Raw genomic sequence first — 24,880 nt, 5'->3', positions numbered from 1 at the left:
ACCGGTAAGGGGATCTCAGTCCTTGACTTGGTGATGTCAACATAACCGGCCATCCCTATATGGGATCCGAACCCGTGGCCCTGGTACTATCAGCACCGCACTCTCCCGAGTGAGCCACGGGCCGGCCCTTATTGTGCACTTTGTACAGCACTCATCACGTAGAACTGTAATTATTTGTGTCTATCAATTATTTTTTTAGGTCAGTCTCTGTGTCTTATTTTTTTCCCCTGTATCACCCAGCATAGGGCCTGGAACATTGTAGGTGCTAGTGAGTACTATTTGAATGGATGTATCTTTAATAGATATGTCTTTTAATATGGTTTCCCAAAGAAGCTTCGACATTATCCTTTCCAGCACGCCCCTAGAAACAAGCATAATACTAATATCCAGATCTCAACCACACTCGCCCTGAATAGTTAACTTTGGGGTGAGCAAGGCTGGGGCTCAAACTGTCCATCAGCAGAACCTTTGCTTGGGGAAGGTTTTGGGGTTACTTCCCGCCAACCTTTCCTGGCATCTCAGCCCCACCCGCGCATCCCCGGGCGTGGCCGAGCGCGGCGCCTTTAAGGAGGGGGCGGAGCACAAGTGTAAAGACAAAGCCCCTGGCCGCGCGCTCCCCCTCCCCCTTCCGGCGCACCACACGGACAGTGGTGCCCGGATGTCGGTGTCGCCGTCGGTGACAGATGGCGCAGTGTCTGTATATGAAAGGGGGCTTCTCTGGCCTGACCTCCTTAAGTTCTAGGCCTTTCGGTCCCCCGCTGTCCTCCAATTTTAACTCCGCCGCTGGGTGCCCGCGCGCCTGTCACCGGCACTTACATAATGTGACCTTTCACCTCTTCAGACTGCCCTCTAGTGCGCTGCAACCTAACTACGCGGCAGGGGCAGGGGGTGGGTCCCGGACGCAGAGCGGCAGTTCCTCTGAGCCAGTAGGCTGTGAGTGCTGACCAGCTCTCCGCCTATTGGGGCATTCGCCACCGGCGCCACTGGGGAGCAAGTTAGTGTGTGCTGGCCGGGTTGGGGGGGAGGAGGGGAATCTCCCGCCATTTTTCAATAATTTCCTCCGGTGCAGCTGAGGAGGAGTCGTGACTGCCGGCCGTGGGGGCCCGTTGCGAAGGTTGGCCGGGGGCTGCCGGGAGGCGCAGCGGTGTGCGTGGGAGCTCTGCGCCTTTGCGTTCGGCTCCATGGCTCTCGCGCGGCCGAGCCAGCAGTGAGGGAGACGGAGTTCGCGCCGCCCTCTCACCCCTCCCCTCCCCCACCCTTCCCCGGGAGCCAGGCGCTCGCTCCGGGCCGCGGGGCCTAGTGCTGCTCCCGGGTCGGCGAGGAGCCGTGCGTTCTCCCCGCTGCCGCGATGGCGCCGCTCCTGGGTCGCAAGCCCTTCCCGCTGGTGAAACCGCTTCCCGGAGAGGAGCCGCTCTTCACCATCCCACACACTCAGGAGGCCTTCCGCACCCGGGAGTATCCTTTACTGGAGGCGCCGGCCGGGCCGCCCGTGGGCTGGGCTGGGCCGGGGCGGGCTGTGGGGGGGTTCTCCATGCCGGGCCGCTTGCGTAGCCCGCTCCTCGGGCAGCTGTCAGCGCGCCGGCCCGGACGCTGCATCCGAGTCCGCCGTTCTGGGGGCCGGACGGGGGGCGCAAGCCGGCCCTGGAGAGAGGCGGGCCCACTCGGACCGCCCCCGGAGCCCCGTGCCTTCCATCCTTTCCCCAGCCTGGCACTTTGTCCCCAGGCCTCGCTGACGAGCAGCGAACCGTCTCCCTCCCCAAGTTGGCTTTAGGCCCTAAGCACTGGGGGGAACGGGGTTTCCTTTTTAAAATTTAAATTAAACCTTCTATTGAAGTTTTTGAAATTGTACCAACGCGGCCTCGTGATCCGGCTCATAGAAGTCTCCACTGCGTCTTACTCGATCTCTGCTGGGGCGCTTGTGGTTTTCTCCTCCCGGGTGGTCCTGTCGGGGATGAACTGACAGGACCATGAGATACAAAACCAAGAATGAATTTGCAGACTTGGAGGAAAAGGAGAGAAAAAAAAACTGACTCGGAGCTGATGCCTTCCTTCCTGGGGCATACACAGGTTTGAAATTTTGGAGATTCAGAAGGAGATTGGTATTTAAAAAAACATTTTTTTTTAAAAATACCAGGACATACTAAAATTTCTGTGTTGTGTTTTAGGAATGTGATGTTTTAAATAGAAAGTGTCTTCTCTCCTAATGAGTAAGATTTCTTGCACAAGCATAATTTTTTACTTAAAAGTTGTACGCCTTTATTTACTTTTTAATACTGATGCCAGATGAATCCTTTTGGAGGCTTACGTGTGAAAAAAAAGATTTCTGAATAAAGCTTTCTTTGGTGTACAGAAAGCCGCAGAGTGAAGACTGATGTACGTATTGTTAGTTTTATCAGTCCTTTCCCTTTGGAAGGACTTGATTTGTTAGTAGTATCTTCTTATTTGCTTCTGTATTATAGGAGGAAATGTCCATGCGACCTATTTAGTTTCTCCTTGATTCTCGCTTTAATGTTGTACTTTATAGAATAATCTCATTCTTGTTTGAGTGCAGTCTGTCAATGCTGGGTGTTTATATACAAAGGGACCTGGAAAATGAGTCCATGCTGTAGGAAGGCTCTTGAAGAAATATACCTGTAGCATCCAGAGCTGGAATGGATATTGGAGGCTTTGCCAGGTGGGCCCAGAGAGTTGAGGTTGGCTTGTTAAAGTCTCATGCTCTGTAAATGATGAGTCAGGAGTAGAATTCAGTGCCCTCACTACTTCGTCACTGTAAGTAAATCAAGAGGAGAATGTGGAATGCTACTCCTTCAGTTTTAATTAACTTAGATGTTAGTCCGCTTTTTGTGTCAGTTTGTGGTATAAGGATCATTTAAGTGGAGTGGGGGTGGTAATGTGGTTCTTTTTCTTGTCCTGTTAGGACTTTTGGAATGCTTTGGAGTTTTGTAGCTCTATTAAATAGGGCATTATTCTAAAGGTACCCTACTTTTAAAAAATAACACTCCAAAAGCCCGGTGGAGTAAAAACTTACTTGTGGGGATCTGACATATCCTTTTCAAATGCCATTAATTTTTTGAGCTGTTGATGGTTGCTCACATACTAATTTTATCAGAGTTAATTTTTCAGATCTGGTTCTAGTAGTGTATAAGAAATATGCCATAGAGGAGAGATAAGTTCTAAGTTTATAACAGGTACTGAACTATTTTAAAAATGGCTGTAGATAGCTAATTTAGGACTGGCAACAATAGGCTTTTTCATGTCACGTAATTAAATCATTGATAAAATAAAAGTTTCTCTGTTAATGATGACAGTTGAAAACTGAAACCTGACTTGTAAGTGGTATGTATTTAATAGACATTCTTCATTTTTTTATTTCCCATAGCAGAATTTAGAACCCTTATAGTTCTTAAACTGTGTTATATGTGGGGGGGGGGGGGGATTGCTCCCTTGGGAATTTCTGCAAGTGGAAGCACTTTGAGGATCGTTTTTAAATAATTGTACTGTATGGTTAGCAGATTGGTGTATTTATTAGGCTATTAGTGGTTTCATAGAAAACAAATATGTGGTTGGGTAACAGCTGCATTTGAAGTATTGTTATTCCCAGTTCTCAATTTATACTTACAGTTAATGTTTTTAATAGGATTTGATACTTTAATTTTCTCTTAATACCAACCTCTTGATTGCGTGTATACTCTATAGTGCATTTGTATGATATTTTATTGACTTAAAACTTTGGGTTGGTATGTACTTGAAGGTATATTGTGCATCATCTTTAAACTTCAGAGTGGAAGTTGTGAATAATGCACACATTTAATGACTGGGTGTCATATATCTTTTTTTTTTTTTTTTTTTTTTTTTTTAAGATGACTTGTAAGGGGATCTTAACCCTTGACTTGGTGTTGTCAGCACCATGGTCACCCAGTGAGCTAGTCGGCCATCCCTATATGGGATCTGAACCCGTGGCCTTAGTGTTATCAGCACTGCACTCTCCCGAGTGAGCCACGGGCCGGCCCATGGGTGTCATATATTGATGATCATGTTGATTGTACTGTAGCTTTGAGTATGGTACATTACTTCCTAGGGTAGTATCAACAGGCAGGACTCTAGATCTTAGTTCGGAAACATTAACTTTATCAGAATCAATTCTTGATGTAATTATTTGACAATAGGATGATACACTGTGTTTAAGTCAAGATGGGTTTTAAGCAGGAACTGAAGCTTATGAGCAGCCTGCTGTAGGTTAATTAATATTTTTGCTATATTACTTCATCTGTCTTAGTTTCTAAAACTTAGAAACAGCTAGTTTATGACCTTTGTAGTCTGAGAATTTAGAGATGGTGTAATGAAGGGCTGTTATTCATACAGTTAATCTGGCTCTACACAGGAGTGACTAGAGCATGTTTTAGGAGTGGGGGAGCTGTAGATGGAGTTAAATTGTAGTTGCAAGACACGATTTTATTGGGCAATTGAAGTATTGAACTCTTATGTTGATTTTTATCATTTAATTACTTCAAAGTAACAAATTATGCGATATTAGAGTTATTTTTAATGGAATGGCAATCTGGTCCAAAAGATACAGTAAAAAGCATGTCTTGAGTTGATGCTACAGTATTTGTCATCTTCTCACTTAGAAATTGTAGGGTTGTAGTTATCTTTTTTATTTTTTTATTTGTATTTTTTTTGGTGGCTGACCAGTAAGGGGATCCAAACCTGTGACCTTGGTCTTATAAGGCTGTGCACTAACCAACCGAGCTAACTGGCCAGCCCCGCATTATGCTTTTTTAACCTCCATACTTTTGTGGGCCGTTTCCTTTCAGGCTGTCAAGTACTTTATTGAAGAAACAGTCCTTACAGGGCTAAAGAGAAAAAGCAGCCGCATATTGTGGTAAGGAGGTACCTCTTGAACTCATGAAAAAGTAGATGCATAATGAGATAGTCTAGGATTTGAAGATATCTTATCATTTATAGCTTATACAACCTTTGGAGAATTGCTTTGACATTTTGTCTGCAATTATATGTGCAGCAGTTGCTGGAACATAAAAATCCCAATTGGCATTTGCTCTGAGTGGTTATTTGAGAGTGAGTGACTTATTTTGGTAACCTAAAATCTGAAATAGGATTTAGAGGCAGCTGACTCAATATCCTTCCAATGGGCTTTTTCCCCCCCTTTACATTTTTATTTTTTCTCGCTTTCTCTTAACATGTTAAGGGTTGTGGTACGAATTTCAGTTTTACACTTTTGAAATTAATTTGACTGTCAGTTAAAAATTTTGCGTTAAAGGGCTGGCTGGTTACCTCAGTTGGTTAGAGTATGGCGTTGGTAACACCAAGGTCCAGGGTTCTATTTCTGTTACTGGCCAGCTGCCAAAAAGAAAAAAGAGTTTTTTTTGTTTTTTTTTTTTGACTTAATATTGTCAGAGGGCATTTGTTGTAAGATGTATACCTTAGATTTACAGTGCTGTTCAATAAAAATATAATATGAGCCACACATAACAAAATTTTCTAATAGTCACATTTTTAGAAAAGGAAAAACAGGTTAAAAAAAGAAGTGCATTTTTCTTATTCTAAGGTCCTTCTTATTCTAAGGTCCAGGCTGAAGGAGCAGTTTGTAAATGTGACATGCCTTTCTAGTGACAGAGAGAGCTGGAGGAAAATCTAATGACTTCCTAAGTCTTTTCCTGGAAGTGGCATATATTACATCTGCTCACATTTATTGGTCAAAGCAAGTCATATGGCTAAGCCCAACATCATTGGGGCGGGAATGTACATTCCTCTTTACAGGAGGCATTGTAAGCCACATGGCAGTGGGTGGAAATGTAAAATTCTCTTGTGTAAAGGAGGTGAATAGTTGGAAACAGTAATACAATCTACTATATTTGAAGGTTCAGGGAATGTTTCCTGGGGAAAGTTATTTTTAACTTGAGATCTAAAGGATGATTAAAATTTAGTTAGATGAAGAATAGAGAACTACATATTCTCAGCTGAGGTAATGAGTTTGTGAGTGTGAGTTTGAAGGTTCTTGATTTAAAAAATTGAAGTTTCATGTGAAGAAGGGGGAATGGGGATGCGGTTACTAAGTGGTGAGAGATACCAAAAAGGGCTGCATCACACAGGTGAGATAGGCTGAAGAGTTTGGACTTGGCCTTCAACTTAATGGAGGCTGTTGAAAAATTTGAATAGGAAAGAAACAGCCTTTTGGGTTAGGAAGATCACTGTGGCTGCAGTGTTGAGAATGGGTCTCCAGCTTTGAGAGTAGCAGCAACTAGACTAGTGATGTGGCCACTGAGATAATCTAGGCAGTAGATAATGGTGGTCTGAATACATTTACTAGCCCTTGAGGTGGAGAGAAGTACAATAGATGGATTTCAGAGATAAATAAGGTAGATTTGACAGGATTTGGTGATTGGGGAGGAGTCAAGGATAATGTTTGGTTTTCACTTGGATTGTAATATCATTCTCTGAAATAGAGAACCCTGGAAGAGCAGCAAGTGTTTATTTCTTTTGTTTTGCTTATGAGTGGGGGGAGGGGAAGTGAAGTGTGAAGTGTTCAGTTTGGACATTCTTGGGGGGGGGACAGCTGGCCCGTATGGGGATCCAAACCCTTAACCTTGGTGTTACAAAGCTGTGTTCTAACCAACTGAGCTTGGACGTTCTTATATTGAGTTGCTGTTTATATCCAAGTGGAGATGCCCATATTACTATTGGATATATGGGTCTGGAGTTTAGAGAGGAGACTGAATTGGGGATAGAAGTTATTAGCATATAGATAATAATTTGAAGTTATGGGAATGGAGAGGTGACCCAGCAGGAGAATGCCATGTAGGTAAGCAGGGACTTTCAAAGGAGGGTTGAAAAGATAACTATCAGGGTAAAAGAGACTTTCATTGTTTGCAAAACCATAATCAAATAAATATTTGGTATTTAAATATATTTGTGTGAAAAAAAATAATTTTATAAATCACAGCAAATAAAGCTCAACAGAATCTTGGTTGGTGGTGTGATTTTTCAATTCTTTGGGGGCCAGAAGATTGCTTACCTGCGGGAACATACTGTATTTTGGAAGGCCTGAGGGCAAACACGATTTTTAATCAGAAGGAGACCTGGGTTTAAAAAACAAGATTAAGTACACATTGGGCTGAGCCCGTGGTGCACTCGGGAGAGTGTGGCGCTGGGAGCGCAGCAACACTCCCTCCGCGGGTTCGGATCCTATATAGGAATGGCCGGTGCGCTCACTGGCTGAGTACCGGTCACGAAAAAGACAAAAAAAAAAAAAAAAAAAAAAAAAAGGTTAAGTACACATAGCAGGAGAAGCACGAAGGAACAGAGAAGAAGATCACAAGTGAGGCCAGTAAAAATGTTTTAAAATGTTATGTCTAGGGCCGAGCCCGTGGCACACTCGGTAGAGTGCTGCGCTGGGAGCGCGGCGACGCTCCCGCCGCGGGTTCGGATCCTATATAGGAATGACCGGTGCACTCACTGGCTGAGTGCCGGTCACGAAGAAACGACAAAAAAAAAAAAAAAAAAAATGTTATGTCTAGGTGAGAAATGAGAATCAGAGGCTGGATTTAAATAATGGCTCTGTTATTGGAGAGAAAGGTCTGAATTGAGAAATACATAAGTGGTTGCAGTTAGGGGCTGAAGAGATGAGGATGATTCCCTGATTTCTCACTTGGATGCTAGGGTCATTCAGTGAGATGGGGAATATCTGTTAAAGAGCAGGTTTGGGAGGGTAATATGAGTTTAGTTGAAAAAAGTTGAATTTGAGGTATCCCTGAGGCATGGAGGTGATACAAATCTTGTATGCTGTTGGCCACATGGGTCTAGATCTAAGGAGAATGGGCTGGACATATTATTCCTACTATTTCTTTCTTTCTTTGGCATCTGACTAGTACAGAGATCTGAACCCTTGACCTTGGTTTATAGCACTGCACTCTAACTAACTGAGCTCATCGGCCAGCCCTATTCCTACTATTTAAAGTAACTAATAAAAACTCAGTGTCCTTTTGGACATATTCTTTAATATATTCTCATTTATATTCTCTGATAACAGTGAATTTCTTAAATGTAGCCAAACAATGTATTAGAACGTTATCAAGCTTTTAGAAAGTTTAAATAAATCTACTTACTGATTCTCTGTACTGATTTTTACCTCCCCTCTTTGTTCCCCTAGTGCAAACAGACAAAAACAAAACAAATCCATCCTCTTGTGATGTTTTTATTTATTTATTTATTTTTTTTGGCTGCTGGGGAGTGCAGGGATCAAAACCCTTGACCTTGGGATGTGATAATGTTTCTGTGGAAGCCATCCTGTTAATTCCTTTTCTTTGGGTATAGGTTTTTATAAATTTTCAGTGATTGAATTTACATAGGAATTTATATGGAAGTCTGACTCCTGGTTTTTACTGGTCCTCTGTTTTATCACTCAGATATTAGCACCACCTCAGTGAGGAAAATGGACTTACTACCTCAATTTTGGCAGATCTGTAGAAAGATTGACAGCGAGTGAAGGTGTTATGTTATTGGCTAAAAATATTATTTTGGATTACCTATGGACTTGTCCCTTTTGTATGCCTTTTCACCAGTCATAACTGGAAAACTCAGAATCTCCATATGTTAAAAATGAATACTGTTTAGTTGTGAGGTGATAATTACTGAGTTTAAATACTTTTATTTTGATCACTATAAAACGTGTCACTTGGAAAGTACAGGGATTGGCCGCTAACTCTCTAGTTGTAGTGTCAGTTTATTTTCTTGCATAGCATCTGTTGCTGTGAATAAAAGTAAATTAGTTACTTGCCATTTGAATTTGAATGTGGCTGGCCGATAGTGAATTCCCGTTGGAATGATGTGGAAAGTTGCCATATATGGCACTAATGTATATGATGTTCTCTTCCCCATCTCTCTCACGAAGACTGAACAACTACTAATAAATGATCTTGTGGATGTAGTATTATTGGAGACACATAAAGACTGGATAAATAATATATCAAAAGTATTTTTTAGGACTTCATGGAATTTATTTTTTAAACTCCAAGAAGCAACAGGTGTTTTCCAAGGTAGACTGCAAGGCTGTGGGTAAATGGGTCGTTAGCATATGCACAAGGTTATTCCAAACTGCTTGTGAAAGTGGTCTAGTCATCTCATCTTACTGTGTACTGATTAAATTTGCTGACCACTGAAGTTGTGTAACAATTCCATTTGCCTTAAGTTCTTATTCCTATGACTTTATTTTGCCTTTGTTTTTTCTTATGAATTTTTTCAAGTTTTTTTTTTTGTTGTTGTTGTTTGTTTTTTGGGCAGCTGGCTGGTATGGGGATCCAAACCCTTGCCCTTGGTATTATGAGCACCAGGCTCTAATCGACTGAGCTAACCTAGTTGCTCTAACCAACTGAATTAACCAGCCCTCTTATGAATTTTTAGTACTGTGTGAGTCTTGTGAAATGGAACTTTGGTGAATTGAGGAAATCACATTTGTACTAAAATATTAATATTTTATTCGTAAAACATGCAAACTCTTCTAATCTTTTAAATTACACTTTAGTCTTTATCATCTTGCTTTTTGGGTTTGCCACTTGTAAACCCTGATTCCATTTTTATGTTCTCACGCTGTATATTATAGAAAGGATACTGTCAATTTTTTTTCCCTGTTATAAGTATTTTATAGTTGTCTTTGTTGCTTGCATATTGTTTTCCTGAACCACTACCAACAGAGAGTATGAAGCTCGCTTGGAAAGATACAGTGAGCGCATTTGGACGTGTAAAAGTACTGGAAGCAGTCAGCTAACACACAAGGAGGCCTGGGAGGAAGAACAGGAAGTTGCTGAACTGTAAGTAGTAGAAGCATTGCCCTCTGGCACCATCTTCACAGTATTAGGAAAAGGGGGAATATTAACCCTAAAACAGTATTTTTATTTAAATTTATGGGGCACAAATTGGAATATATTACATTAGTATACTGTATTGTTCTCTTGTTGCCTTCGCCTAGTGGCATTTTGCTAGCTGAAAAGCGTGTGGAGTGTATATTTAGTTATATGTGCACTTACTTATGTATTTACCAGGACTTTGAGTATTCTTGCTCCATACTTTTATCTTGTAAATACTTTGGAAATGTTGTTCTAAGCAAAGGAAGCTGATAAGATCTAGAAGTGATATGGAGGCACCAAATCATCAGAAAGTTGTCTTTATTTTGTGGTTATTTGAAATTTCAGATGATATTTACAGCAGCTGTCAAAAATAAATACACAGTTTGAGGGCAGTTTATCTCAGTGGGAAGGTCGAACTGGGTATCTTAACATCCTGTCTATGTTCAAAGTGGCTAGTTGTCTGGATATTCTCTCAAAGCAAACACTTAGAATTTGGGCAGGTGCATACGGAAAGATAAGTAGAAATGAGGGTTGATAAAACAGTGCTTTTGGGAGTTTGGAATAGACTTTATTCCTGTGGATTTCTCATGGACTCATCTTGATAGCAGATAAGCAGAGAGAGCATAGAATTTAGTAATCTAATACAATTCTGTTCTTTTGCTGGTATAACAGAACAGTAGTTCAGTTGAGACCTAGGTTTTAGTAATGGCTCCATCACTGACTAATAATTAGTCATATCTGTTAATCTGGTGCCTGTTTCTTTTTTGCTTGGGTCACTTGTGTCATTCCATCTTGGATTAGTGTCATTTATATACTGTATATATATAGTTTGTTTAATGTACTAGACCAAGGGTTAGCCAACCTTTTCTGTAAAGGGACAGTGTGTAAATATTTTAGGCTTCATGGGCCCTAAGGCCTCAATTTGAACTGCTCAGCTCTGAAGCCATACTATGAAAACAGCCATAAATATTATAAGGAGTGAGAGTGGCTGAGGTCTAATAAAATTTTATTCATAAAAACTGGAAACAGGCTGGATTTGGCTCATTGGCTGTAGTTGACCCCTATAATAACCTGTAAACTTATTGAGGGCAGGATTCATATTTGACTTACTCTTGATTTAGTAACAGTGCCTAGCACAATCATCTGAGATATATAAGCACTTATTATTTGCTCTTTGCAAATAGAGATAACATTACCTTCTTTAGATGTCTTTTTGGGACAAAAAGATAATGTGTGTGAAAATTCTTTGCAAATAAAAGATACCACCATTAGCCTACAATAAAATAAAGACTATAAAGAGTAGTAAGGAGAAGAGGTGAGTTGTTGCATGTGTTATGATATGTACCTGAAAAACCCAAAGAGAATTAAGTGAAAAACTGTTAGGAACAAATAAGACAATTCAGTTTCAAAATGAAAAATAAATTGCCTTCCTACACACAAAGAGAATGAAGTACAGTGGGAATTTAGAGGCCAGAGACACTGACTTGGAGGTGTCAGGGAAAACTTCATGAGACTTCACAAAGAAAATGATGTTTGAAACTTGAAGGATATTTTGTGCCAAATTGTGGAAAACAAGGTAAGGCATTTTTGTTTAATTCAGTGAACAATGGAGGACAGCAGTAATATTTGAACAGGGGAGGCATAATGATTGAAGTCGAGCTTTGAGAAGATTAATCTGGAAGTAGGGTGTAGGGTGAGTTAGAGAGGGAAGAGGCAGGTGGGAGTCTTTGTAGGCTAGAATAGTATTCAGTAGAGAGCATGGCATTATTGGGAATAGAAAGGATGAGATGGATTCTCTAATCCTTCCTAAAAAGAGGGTTATTTGGCCATAACTTGGAAAACCACTGCAGACTTTCCTGGAAAGTCATAATGCACATTAGCATTTTAAATATTTTTTTTGGTTTAGTCCAGTGGGTTTCAAATTTATTTGATCTTAGAACCCATTACATGAGAGAGACGTTCTATAGGATACACTTGGGAAATGCTTTATGTGATTTGGTAGCTAATAGAATATAGGGGGTGAGGGAAGGGATCATTGAAAAAGAAAGGTTTTGAAATTTTTATTCAAAGTAGGAATCTTTTTACTGATTATAAAATTAATGCACAATTGTACAAAAATGTAAATGACAGAATTAATAAGAGAATCTGAACATGATTGTCGAACCTGACTCCTCAGAAGTAACCACTAACAAAGAAGTCTTTTTTTTTTTCGTGACTGGCGCTCAGCCAGTGAGTGCACCGGCCATTCCCATATAGGATCCGAACCCGCGGCGGGAGCGTCGCCGCGCGCGTCGCCGCGCTCCCAGCGCTGCACTCTCCCGAGTGTGCCACGGGCTCGGCCCTAACAAAGAAGTTTTAAATCTGAATGAGTGACTAGGAGGCTTAATGAAAAGAGTGAATTTCTGGGGGCCAGGATAGGCCTCATGGAATTAAGGAAGTCTGAGGACATCTTGGAAGGATGATTAAGCTGGGAAAGGAGGACAGTGGGGAGAGTACAAAGGTAACAAATAGCCTTAACAAAGGCAGGCAGACTAGAAGCATATTGATTGTGACTAGGGTATAGCAGATAACTCAGTAGATTAATTAATTGTAAGAGTATGGTAAGAGATTCTAAGTCTAGCAGTCAGTTGGAGGAACATTTGTAGTGATGAATAGAACAGAGAGTGATAGATAATATTTTCCCCACATTGTAACATGGTAATAAACCTAATACTGGTATTTGCACGAATGTTCTCATGCCTGTTCCTACCTACCCCCTTCTCCCCACCCCACTTCAAATAAGTATTAAAATTTCTGGTCAAAATTGGATATATAACAACTATCCATTTAGGTCGTTTCCCATTTTCTGCTACCGTAAAGAATTGAGCAGTGAATATCTTTGCGCATATATGACAGTTTTGATAAATGTCAAATTTCTTTCAAAAGAGATTGAAACAGGCTATCAGTAGTGTATGTGTGCCACTTTGCACTGTTCACTTGTTCATATGTCAAGAAAACTCTTTTTTGCTAGCTTAAGAAATGGAAAGTAGTATCTCATTATTTTACTTTTGCAAGGGCTTTGGAGTTCTAGTCATCTTTCCAACGTGTTAACCTTTCCTGTTTTATTTTCCTTGCCTGTAAAATGAAAATTCTAGACATCTCACAGGTATTGTGAAAACTAAATGAATGAATACCTATGAAAGCATTTTATTGATTGAGACGTCACACAAATATAATCAAGTTATATTCATCTAACCAAAAAATGGGCAAAGCATGTGAATCAATTCACAGCTGAAAAGAAGTCCATTACAAAAAAAAACCAAACTGATGGGAAAATGTTCAACCTTACTAGTTATGTGTCTATTATTTTCATTTTATGGATGAGAAAATTAACCTGGATAAGTCAGTTTGACAAAGTTAATTAAACGTTCTTGTGTTTTCCTGTAAACTGTATGGTTTTTAGTCTTTGTATTCCCCTGTGCTTTGTGTATACTGTATTTGCTAAAGAAATGTTTGTTTTGCTGTGAACTTAAAACTGCTCTAAAAAAGTTGTCTTTTAAAAAAAAAGAGAAAGGGCCGGCCTGTGGCTCACTCGGGAGAGTGCGGTGCTGATAACACCAAGGCCACGGGTTCGGATCCCATATAGGGATGGCCGGTTAGCTCACTGGGTGAGCGTGGTGCTGACAACACCAAGTCAAGGGTTAAGATCCCCTTACCGGTCATCTTTTTTTAAAAAAAAAAAGAGAGAGAGAAAGAAAGAAATGTTTGAATTGACCTGAATGAAATCTCTGGATAGATTTTTCTGTGTTTTCTTGGTAACTAATAACATTTATTTAGTTTGAAGGAGGAGTTCCCTGCCTGGTATGAGAAACTTGTTCTGGAAATGGTTCACCATAACACAGCCTCCTTAGAGAAGTTAGTAGACACTGCTTGGTTGGAGATCATGACCAAATATGCTGTGGGAGAAGAGTGTGACTTTGAGGTAAGTGCCCATTTTTTCCCAGGATTTGATTCACTATCAGAGTTGGAGCTTCTGATATAGATTGTAGAATTAATTTCTATATGTGTAAAATTGTGTTATATTTGAACTCTGTTTTACTTATTTTCAAGTATTATAAGGTCCAAATTTTAGAACCATATTCATTACTGAGAATGTTTAATACTGTGATAATTACCACACTCTGTACTAGTACATCCTTGATTTCTCTTTTTCATCTCTTTTTGATAATTCTGTTATCTTGGCTTTTTTTGGTTTTGTAATTTTTTTCATACTTCGTTTAAAAGACTTTCAGATATGTTTAATCCAGGTCTTCACTATAATTATGAGAGAGTTGACTTTTTTCTTTTTCTACTTAAAAAAATTTTTTTTTAATATTCCAGCCCAAATATATGAAGTATAACTATTGTGAAAGTGATACCTAATACTAAAGAAATCCCTATATAATCTTTTGAAAGCTTAAAGTAAGGTTTAGGAGAAAGGGAGCTGACATTTGTTAAACATCTGTGTACTGAATACTGGGCTAGTTGCTTCACATAATGTCTTGCAGAATCTGCACAGAAATCTTGAGGTTGTAAACGGGTTCAGACATTTAAATAGCTTTTCAGGTTGATATGTATCAGTTATGAGTGCTTTCAACTGTATGTAATGAAATGTCTGACTAATAGTGGCTAGTTCTCAAACTTTAGCCTAAATGAAATTACTCAGAAAGCTTCTGAAAATACATTCTTGGGCCTGTCCCATGAGAATTCAGGTGGTCTAGAGTGGGGCCTAAATTTTTGCAGTTCTAACAAGCTGCGGGGTGGTGATGATGCCATTACACTGGGGACAACACTTTGAGTAGTACAGGCTTAAACAATAAGGGCTTTTGATTATCTCAAATAGTAAGTATTAGAAGTAGGCAGCTCTAAATTTGGTATAGAGGCTGAATAATATTGTCAAGGATCTAGACTCTCTGTCTGTCCAGTTCTTCTCAGTGTGTTGAGTTTTGGTCCTTGGCTTTATTGCTGCCTCCTCCTCACCTTTTTTTGGTGGTGGGTGGGTACAGGGATCCGAACCCTTGACCTTGGTGTTATGACGCCATGCTCTAACCAACTGAGCTAACCAGCAGAGCCCCTTTGTTGCTTCTTGGTTGTGAAATTGTGACTCTTCAGAGTGAGGAAATGCTTATCTGGCAGGGTAAGAAAATCTTTCCAGAAGCATAAAAGGTAAAGCATCCCCTTTCCCCCTCAGTATCTTTACATGTCACTGTCTAGACTTTGGCTTACATAATCACCCTTAGGTGCATAGCTGCAGGGAATCTAAGGAAGTGAACATTTGCCTTTTGTTGCTTTTTAAGCTTCAAAAGAGGGGAGCTGGCAAGAGAGAAGACGTAGGGGAATGGCTTTAGTCAGCTCAACAGTGGTTTGTGTTACAATAGCAAGGAAGTGATGGGACCAAGATTCAAACTTTTGTTCCTTAGTGGATCAGATTCCAAAGACCTTGTTCTTTCCTTTTTATTTCACTAATTTACTCTGACTCCATTTATCTCCTAGCTACTTCTTTTTATTTGTAATGTCTAGGATTACCAGGGGGTTCCTTTATGTATGCGTGTATTTATTTATTTGATGGTTGGCTGGCTGGTACAGGGATCGAATCCTAGACCTTGGTGTTATCAGCACCATGCTCTAACTAACTGAGCTAACTGGCTAGCCCTCCAGTAGGTTTTAGCCACATACTTTATATCAGTCACTGTTTTGGCAGGAAACATGGCATACTTAAGTGGTGTAATTTAATTGAGCTTAATAAAAGGACTGTTGGCAATAGTCAACAGTCTGATCCAGGATCAAGGAAAACTTAACAAGGAAAGGTTAAGTACCTCATAGCTATCAAGAGTGGGGAGACTTTACCACTTCTAAACCCCAAGGAAGCAAAGGGCAGGAGTGGATACAGGAATCAGGAGAGAGTAGCTGTAGTTGTTGAGGAGTACTTTGGTAGTGAGATATAACCAGCCTGTTAGGGAGGCATTCAGAGGAATAAATACCCAGTGTCACTTTTCTTCTGCCATCTGGTATTCTGCTGATGCTTCGCATGGGCTGAACTCACCAGAATCTAGAGGTCAAGTAAGCCTTTTGGTGTAGGTCATAAAGGTCAGCCTATTTAAGCACAAAGTAAGGTAGAGAAGAATGGAGGTGGATTTGAAGTGGCAAAAAGAAAATACTGTGTACACATCTGCAAGGTGGAAGAAGAAAGGTTTGAGGAGAAGGAAGAGATATTAAGGAGATATGTATGCTCATAAACATGAAAAGATGTTTAAACTCATTAGTATTCTAGGAAATTGAATCAAAACCATAGTGAGATAATCAGTTTAGCAGAGAAGAAAGTCACTTCCAACTTTTGACAAGAATGTGGAACTGCTCATTCACTGCTAATAGTGTGAGCCAGCACAATTGTTTTGGTAAACACTTTGGCATTGCAGAATACAGTTGATTATGCATATACTCTTTGACTAAGGATTTTATTCTTGAGCATTTACTCTCTTAATTTTATCCCAGGAGACTTGTGTAAGAATATTCATAGAGTTTTGTTCATAGTAACCCAAATAGAAAATAATCCAAGTATCCATCAGCAGTTGAATGGGTAAATTGTTAAGTTGGGGCCGGCCCGTGGCTCACTCGGGAGAGTGCGGTGTTGAGAACACCAAGGCCCCGGGTTCGGATCCCATATAGGGATGGCCGGTTAGCTCGCTGGCTGAGCGTGGTGCTGACAACACCAAGTCAAGGGTTAAGATCCCCTTACTGGTCATCTTTTAAAAAAATAATAAATTAATAAATAAATAAATAAATAAATAAATTGTTAAGTCATGGAATAATCTATAACAGAAAAAATGTAAACTTGAAAGAAGTCACAGAATCACGGAATACAGTGTGATTCCATTGATAGAGAACTCAAATCAGGCAAAACTGAATAACTTAGAATGGTTGTTACCCTTATGGGGGAGTGAGTAGGCTCACTGGGAGCTTCTGAAGTACTTTTAATGTTCAGTACTTTAACCTGCATGGTGGATATACAGGTGTTCATTTTATGATTCATTAAAATGTTTTATACTCATATGTGTGATACAAATAAAAAGTGGTGTATCTGGTGGACATTAGAAGGGTGACACAAACATTGCCTCAAGTGCCATATTCAGTTGTTTATCCCAGATAAATGTTGATGATCCACTATGTAGAGAGCATATTTTAGGTTCTGGAAAAACAGTGGTCACCAAAATCCACAGTTTTTTTGGAGTATTTAATTGTGGTGATAAGAGCCATAAAAGAAAAGCACATAGGGCAGAGTATTTATGAGAGTTTATAATAAGGGATCCAGCTTAGACCTAGAATTGGTGGAGTCAGGTAAGGCTTCTCTGAGGAAGTGATATTTAAGGTGAAACCCAAAGGTTGAGTAGGATATAGCCATGGGAAGAGGGACATTGAGTATTTCCGGGGGAGAGAATAAGAAATGTGAAGGCCCTTAGACAAAAGGGAACTTTGATGCTCAGGAACAGTTTCTCAACCTCGGCATTATTGACTTTTTGAGAGCCAGGTGATTCTTTGTAGTGGGGGCTTTCCTGCATGTTGTAAGATATTTAGCAGCATACCTGACCTCTACACAATAGAAGCCAGTAGTACCCCCTCAGTTGTGAAAATCAGAAATTTCCAGATGTCCTGGAGAAGAAAGTGGGGGTGAGAGGAGAAGACAAAATTGCCCCTGTACTGTATTGGGAAAGCCATTGTACTGGAAAAACAGAGAAAGTCAATGTGGTTAGGGTATATAATGAGAGTAAGGACAGGGGCAGGGAGAGGTGGTAGGAGTGGTAGTATGAGATGAACTGGCTTTTGTGCAGGACTTCAAAGGTTTTGTCATGTTTTGAACTCTCAGCTTTGGAGAACCTTTGCAGGGTTCTAAACAGGTGGTTAAAATGATTACATATCTATTTTTAAAAGACTACTTTGGCTGGAATGTGGATAAATTTATTGGATGAGTCAGGTGAGTGGATTTGAGGAGACCTTAGAAGGCTATTACAGTGGTCCAAGTGAGAACTGGTTAGGGGGATGGTTGTGGCATAGGAGAAGAGCAAACAGGTTGGGGACATATTTTGGAAGTGAAGAGAACATAGTGATTAATTAGATGTGGAGGGTAAGCAAAAAGAGAAGTCAAGGGTGACTTCCAGTTACTAATGTTGTACATTCAAATCCACAGATAATTATTGGCCAATCTAAAAGTTTCAGGTCAATATAAGACCAGCTCATTAGGTGTTAAAGTGAAAAAAATCATGAGACTTAGAGTCAGAAGACCTGGGTTCTAGATCAGCTTTGTTACTATTCAGCTGTGAAATCTTTGGCAAGGCTTTTTACTCTAGGGTTTAGCTTTTCAGAATTGAGGGGTTTGGATACAAGCTAGAGACTCTGTATAGTTGGCTTAAAAATAGCTTTATTGAGGTATACTTGATGTAAAGTTATCTGCACATACTTAAAGGGTACAGTTTGATAATTTTTGCAGTTTTGTAGTTTGATAACTGCACATATTTAAAATGTGCAGTTCGAGATATTATATATACACATGAAACTCATACCATAATCAAGATAGCAAAAACACTCCTCACACCCACCACCTTTTGTAGTCTCTCTCCTACCTACTCCTTACTGCTTCCCCACCACTGATCTGTTTTCTGTCAGTGTAGATTAGTTTCTAGAGTTTTATATAAATGGAATCATTTTCTAGAGATTTATGTAGATGGAATTTATATAAAATTTTCTAGAGTTTTATATAAATGGAGTCATTATGTATTCTTTTTTATCTGGCTTCTTTCACTCAGCATAATTATTTCAAGATGTATCCCTGTTGTTGCACATATCAAAGGTCATTTGTTTTTATTGCTGAGTAGTGTTCCATTGTATGTATATACCACAATTTGTTTATCCATTTATCTATTAGTAGACATTTGGGTTGTTTTGGCTAACAAAGCTGCTATGAGTATTTGTATACAAGTGTTTGTATGGACATAGGTTTCTTTTCTCTTGGATACCTACCTGGGCTTGGAATGGCCGGATCATGATGGTAGGTGCTGTGGATTGTTTGAATTGTGTCCCCAAAGTTCATATATTAGAAGCTTAATTCCCACTGTAAACGCTGAGGGTGGGAAATCCTATTGTGGTAATTGAAAGGTGGGGCCTTGCAGAGGTGATCGGATTGTAGGACTGTGCCCTAGTGAATGGATTAATAATGGTGGTCAGGGGCGTGATTCTGAGGGCTTTAAAAGGAGAGCACATGAGAGTCTCTCTCTCTCTGCTCTGCCATTTTCTGCCATGTGAGACCCCCGCATTGCTGTAAAGCCACCACTAAAGAAGACCCTCATGAGATGTGTACCCTAGACTTTGGACTTTATAGCCTCCAAAACTGTAAGCAATAAATTTCATTTTCTTACCAAGTACCCAGTTCCAAGTATTTTGTTATAAGCAACAGAAACAGACTAATACAATAGGCATAGGTTTAACTTTTAAGAAGCTGCCAGACTTTCCAAGATGGTTAAACTATATTACATTCCCACCATTGGTATATGAAAGTTCCAGTTCCTTCACATTTATGCCAACAGTTGGTATGGTCAATCTGTTTAATTTTAGCCATTTTGATAGTCGAGTTGTATCAGATGTGTTTTTCTTTTTTTTAAAAAGATGACTGGTAAGGGGATCCTAACCTTTGACTTGGTGGTGTCAGCAGCACGTTCTCCCAGGTGAGCAAAGCAGCCATCCCTATAAAAGGATCCGAACTTGTGGCCTTGGTGTTATCAGCACCACACTCTCCCAAGTTAGCCATGGGCCGGCCCTCAGATGTGGTTTGGTTTGTATTTCCCCAAACAACTAATAACGTTGAGCATCTTATGTGCTTATTGCCATCCATTTATTCATATTTTCTTTGATGAAGTGTCTATTCAAATATTTTATTGTTTTTAAAATTGGATTGTTTTCTTATTTTTTGATTTTGAGAGTTTCATATATATTCTGGATACATGTACTTTATCGGATACATGCTTTTGCAGAAACTTATCTCAGTCTATGGCTCATATTTTTTCATTCTCTTAACAGTATCTCTTGAAGAACAATTTTCAGTTTTGATAAAGCCAAGTAGAAAGCAGATAAACTAACCATGTCTATCATTACATTAAACATAAGTAGTCTAAACATTTCAGTTAAAAGGTGATCGTCAGATTGAATAAAAAAGCAAGACCAAACTGTGTGCTCCCTAAAAGAAAGATACAAAAAGAATGTAAGTAAAAAGGATGGAAAAAGATATACTGTGCTGACATAAGTCTTGCCAAACTCTCAGGAAAAAAATGAATATGCAAATTAACCACTGTGAAGAGTTAGAGAAGTGACATCCCTACATACTCTACACATATTGACAGGATAATAAGGGGATATTATCAACACCTTTATGTCAGTAAGTTTGACAAGTTAGACAAATTCCTTGAAAGACACAAAGTACCAAAACTCAAGAAGTAGAAACCTTAATAGCCCTGTATCTATTAAAGAAATTGAATTTGTATTTAAAATCTTCCTACAAAGTAAAGGTCCAGATGTTGTCAATGGTAAATTCTACCAAACATTTAAGGAAGAAATAATATCAGTTCTGTACAAATGCTTCCAGAAAATAGAAGAGGAGCGAATACTTTGCAACTCATTGTATAAGGCCAGCATTACCCTGCTACCAAAACCATGTAAGCACATCACAAGAAAAAACTATATCTATGTTCACAAAATTCCCTTGTGAACATAGATGTAAAAATTCTAGTAAAAAATTTAGCAAGTGAAACTCAGCACTTAAGGATAATACATTATGGCCAAGTGGGTTTATCCTAGGAATGCAAGGTTGGTTTAACATTTAACATTTGTACGTCGATGTAGTTCTTATTAATAAAGAGGAAAAATCCCATGTAATAATTTCAATAGACACACAAAAAGCATTTGATGAAATCTAACATTAATAAAAACTCAGAAGATCATGTATGTAAGGAAACCTCTTCAACCTTATGATAAAGGGTATTTACAAATAACCTCCAGCTAACATCATATCTAATGGTAAAATACTGAATGCTTGCTCCGTAAAATCAAGTTAGGCTGTTTGCTCTCACACTCTAACATTGTAGTATGTCAATAAAAAGAATTAAAAGGCATCCAAATTTGAAAGGAAGAAGTAAAATTATTTGCAGACAACATGATTGCTATGTAGCACATCTGATGGAATCTTCCAAAAAAGCTACTAGAAATAATAAATTAGTTTAGCAAGATGGCAAGATACAAGATCAATGTACAAAAGTCAATGTTTATTTCTGCGTATTGTGACAATTGGAAGTTTAAATTTTAAAAATCAATACTATTTACAGTAATGTCAGAAAATATGAAGTACTTGGGGTAAATCTGACAAAAGATTGACAAGATCTATGCAATAAAAATTTTAAAACATTGATAAGAGAAATAGAGGAAGACCTAAAAAATGGAGAGATATACCTGTTCATGGGTCAGAAAACTCATTGTTAAGGTGTCATTTCTTCCCAAATTGATGTATGGGTTTAACATAATTGCAGTAAAATCCCAAGAACTTTTTATAGGAATTGCCAAGCTGATTGTGAAATTAGAACCTAGCCAAAACAACTTTAAAGAAAGAACAGCAAATTTAGAAACCTAATACTATCTCATTTCAAGCCTTAAAATTTCTGTATTAAGACAGATTAGTGGAGCAGACTAGAAACCAGAAACAGACACATACACACACACACACAACTGATTTTTTTTTTTTTTTTTAAAGATGACCGGTAAGGGGATCCAAACCCATGGCCTTGATGTTATCAGCACCACACTCTCCCAAGTGAGCCAGGGGCCAGCCCCATAACTGATTTTTGATAGTAGTGGAAAGGTAATTAAGTGGAGAAAAGATAGTCTTCCCAACAAATGGTTTTGGAACAATTGGATATCCATATCCAATTTTACACACACAAGTTTCAAAAATTTAGTGGAAAAATGGAATTGAAAGATAATACAAATCCTTCCATGAACTTTTGAAGTACGCTTGTGTGTGTGTGTGTGTGATTTTTTTTTTTTAATGGAAATTCTTGAACTATACATATATTTCAGACCATTCCAATGATTGCCCTTTGGCCTTAATATATTGGTACATGAATTATAAACTGGGTTGTGATCATTTTATTTTTTAAAATGTCATATTTCAACAGGCTGGCCATGTATTAGCTCAGTTCCCTTATGACACCAAGGTCATGGGCTTGGATCCCCAGAGCAGCCAGGCACCAAAAAAAAAAAAAAAAAAAGTCATGTTTCAACCTAGAAGTCTGAGAAATAAAGTTGGAAAGAATTCACTGTGCTTGGATACTTTCAAGTTTTAGTGAATTTTCATTAGGTGAGGAGGAACGTATAGTGGATCATATATTCTGAACATTAGCTTTCTAGTTATTTATTATCTTTGATTTTTTTTCCCTCCTGTCTCCTTTATAGGTTGGGAAGGAGAAAATGCTTAAGGTGAAGATTGTAAAGATTCATCCTTTGGAGAAAGTGGATGAAGAGGCCACTGAGAAGAAATCTGATGGTGCCTGCGATTCTCCATCAAGTGACAAAGAGAATTCCAGTCAAATTGCTCAGGACCATCAAAAGAAGGAAGCAATTGTAAAAGAGGATGAAGGAAGGAGAGAAAGTATTAGTACGTATGATATTAGCTTTCCTTAGTGAGTTATGAGACCCTCTTATTTTATTATACAGAAGTCTTTTAGAGTTCTAGCAACTAAATGTGTGGTCGAGTTTTTAATATAGACATGATTTTGTTCATTTATGGTTCAGAAAACAATTAAAATATTCATAAAGTGAATCCAGACTTAGATCTACCTAAACAAGACCCTTGGGAAATTATTTCCTCTAGATGCTTAGAAATCCGTGTGCACATTCCTAGCTACACAAGATGGCAAAGAAAGTTTGCTTTCCTTTTCTTTTAAAATTGAAAATATGTACATATTTGTAGAAAGGGGTGATCAGGGTAGGAGGAGCAAATTATTCTAATCCCTGTTGCTTTTCACGTTACAAGCCAATGAGGTGGCTTTAAGAAACTTCCTTCTAGGGCCGGCCCTGTGGCTCACTCGGGAGAGTGCAAGGCCGCGGGTTCGGATCCTATATAGGGATGGCCGGTGCGCTCACTGGCTGAGTGTGGTGCTAAGTCCCTGTCAAATGAGAGCTTCTAGAATTCTGAAACATTGTGATGTCTAAAAGTAGTTTTTAGGGACCTGGAGACTAACAATGTTTCGAAAATTGAAGAACTGAGACACTGCTCATTGGAAAATTATTCAGTCTCTGAGGCCTTCATTTTTGTTTTATTTATTTTTTGTGTGTTTGTATTTATTTGCAGCTGGCCAGTGTGTAGGGATACAAACCTTTGACCTTAGTGTTGCCAATACCACGCTCTAACCAGCTGAGCTAACCGGCCAGCCCCCTCTTTTTTTTTTTTCTTAAACTGTAAATCAGGAATTTTACTGGACTATATTCCTTTTGTCTCCAAAAATATGAGTAGATAAAGTGTTTGGTGTGTATACCAATGTGAGGATGGTGATTTCCCTCCCCGTGACTATTAGAGGAGCAAATAATTTTACCTCATTATTTAACTGTTACAGACTTTGGATTAGAATGTTATGTCATTTATCTTCTGTTCTCTTTTGTGTCTTTTCATGTTTTGGATATGTGTAGATGGTTTTAGAGGGACTTCCTTATTGTAGGTTGAAGGAAACTTCTGAGACTGTCTTTGTATCTGGCCCACCCCAGTTGTTGATAATTCAGCTTTGTTTTTCTATCTGTATTATAAATGCTAATGTTTATGTTTTCCAGTTTCTCTCTTCTTTTTTTTTGATACTGAAGTTTTGTAATATGCGCATTACTTGTAATTCATTGAGATTGATAAATGTCTTGGTTAGGAATTGTCTGATGATGTCTTCTAACACTTTTCTTCTAGAATCAGATCATTGGAATACCAATGATATATAATTGTTAGTTTTATGTGTGAAGCATTGGGTTCCAGGAACCCCAAGTTTTATACTTTGACTTCTTTTTAAGTGTCTTCTGTGCTTTAGTTTATGTTTTAATTATTGAGATATAATATTATTGCTAGTATTTGGAAAGGGTGGTATGTAGGCTAAGGAATTGTTATATACTCTGAATGTTTTCTGGGAGGAAATTGATTAGAATTTCCATAGGAATATGGTAGACAAATTCAATATACATAATAATTTCTCACCAGATGACCTTGCCTTCTATATTATAGAAAAAAAAATAATGTATTGGGCAGGACGTTTTCAGTTTTGTGTGCTTAACTTCATTGTATTTTCTGTATTTGTTGTCCATCTTAGAAGGAGGCTGTCTTTCCTTTTGGCCAAGACAGTTGTGCTTTGAATTTCATTTCCTCTTACTTTCTCAAGGACTTGGGTTAACTTTTATTATTCTTTATTTATTTTTTTTTAAAGATGACCGGTAAGGGGATCTTAACCCTTAACTTGGTGGTGTCAATACCACGCTCACCCAGTGAGCTAACGGGCCACTCCTATATGGGGATCCGAACCCGTGGCCTTGGTGTTACCAGCACCATACTCTCCTGAGTAAGCCATGGGCTGGCCCTTTTTTTTTTTTTTTTTAAGTATCAGATGTTGAATTATTGGTACAATTATTCCTTACTGATTGGTTGGCAACAAGAAAAAAATAATTGTCAAAGACAACTGGGATTCTGAGTCCAGGTACTAGTAGAGGAAAGTTAACATTAACACAAAATAAGAACTAAGGTGGAAGAAGAAGATGATGGAATATAGATTGCTTTTTAAACTGCTCTATTAACTTCAAATTATAAAAAGAATATTTTTTCCTAAAATGGATGAAATTGCCATGCTGACAGAATCTTTTAGACTGAGACAAAATAATATATTCAATTAGAAACTGACAAGTGGGAACACCAAAAGGATTACAGAAAAAGTAAATCACAAAAA

General features: G+C 38.9%; 1 protein-coding gene across 2 annotated transcripts in view; it reads left to right on the top strand.

Moving 5' to 3' along the window:
• Nucleotides 1-1,024: 1,024 nt before the first annotated feature.
• BAZ1B (bromodomain adjacent to zinc finger domain 1B) overlaps nt 1,025-24,880 on the top strand; it is a 72,773-nt gene continuing 48,917 nt past the window's right edge. For both annotated transcript variants that reach the window (XM_063090124.1, XM_063090123.1), the window contains exons 1-4: nt 1,025-1,455; nt 9,708-9,824; nt 13,677-13,821; nt 22,365-22,566. In XM_063090124.1, coding sequence (XP_062946194.1) covers nt 1,349-1,455; nt 9,708-9,824; nt 13,677-13,821; nt 22,365-22,566 — 571 coding nt within the window. In that variant the 5' untranslated portion in view covers nt 1,025-1,348. The remainder of the gene's footprint in view (nt 1,456-9,707; nt 9,825-13,676; nt 13,822-22,364; nt 22,567-24,880) is intronic.

The sequence above is a fragment of the Cynocephalus volans genome, chromosome 3, assembly GCF_027409185.1.
Source record: "Cynocephalus volans isolate mCynVol1 chromosome 3, mCynVol1.pri, whole genome shotgun sequence".
Lineage (NCBI taxonomy): Eukaryota > Metazoa > Chordata > Mammalia > Dermoptera > Cynocephalidae > Cynocephalus > Cynocephalus volans.
Note: the sequence above shows the minus strand (reverse complement) of the source record. Positions and strands in the feature narration are given on the sequence as shown.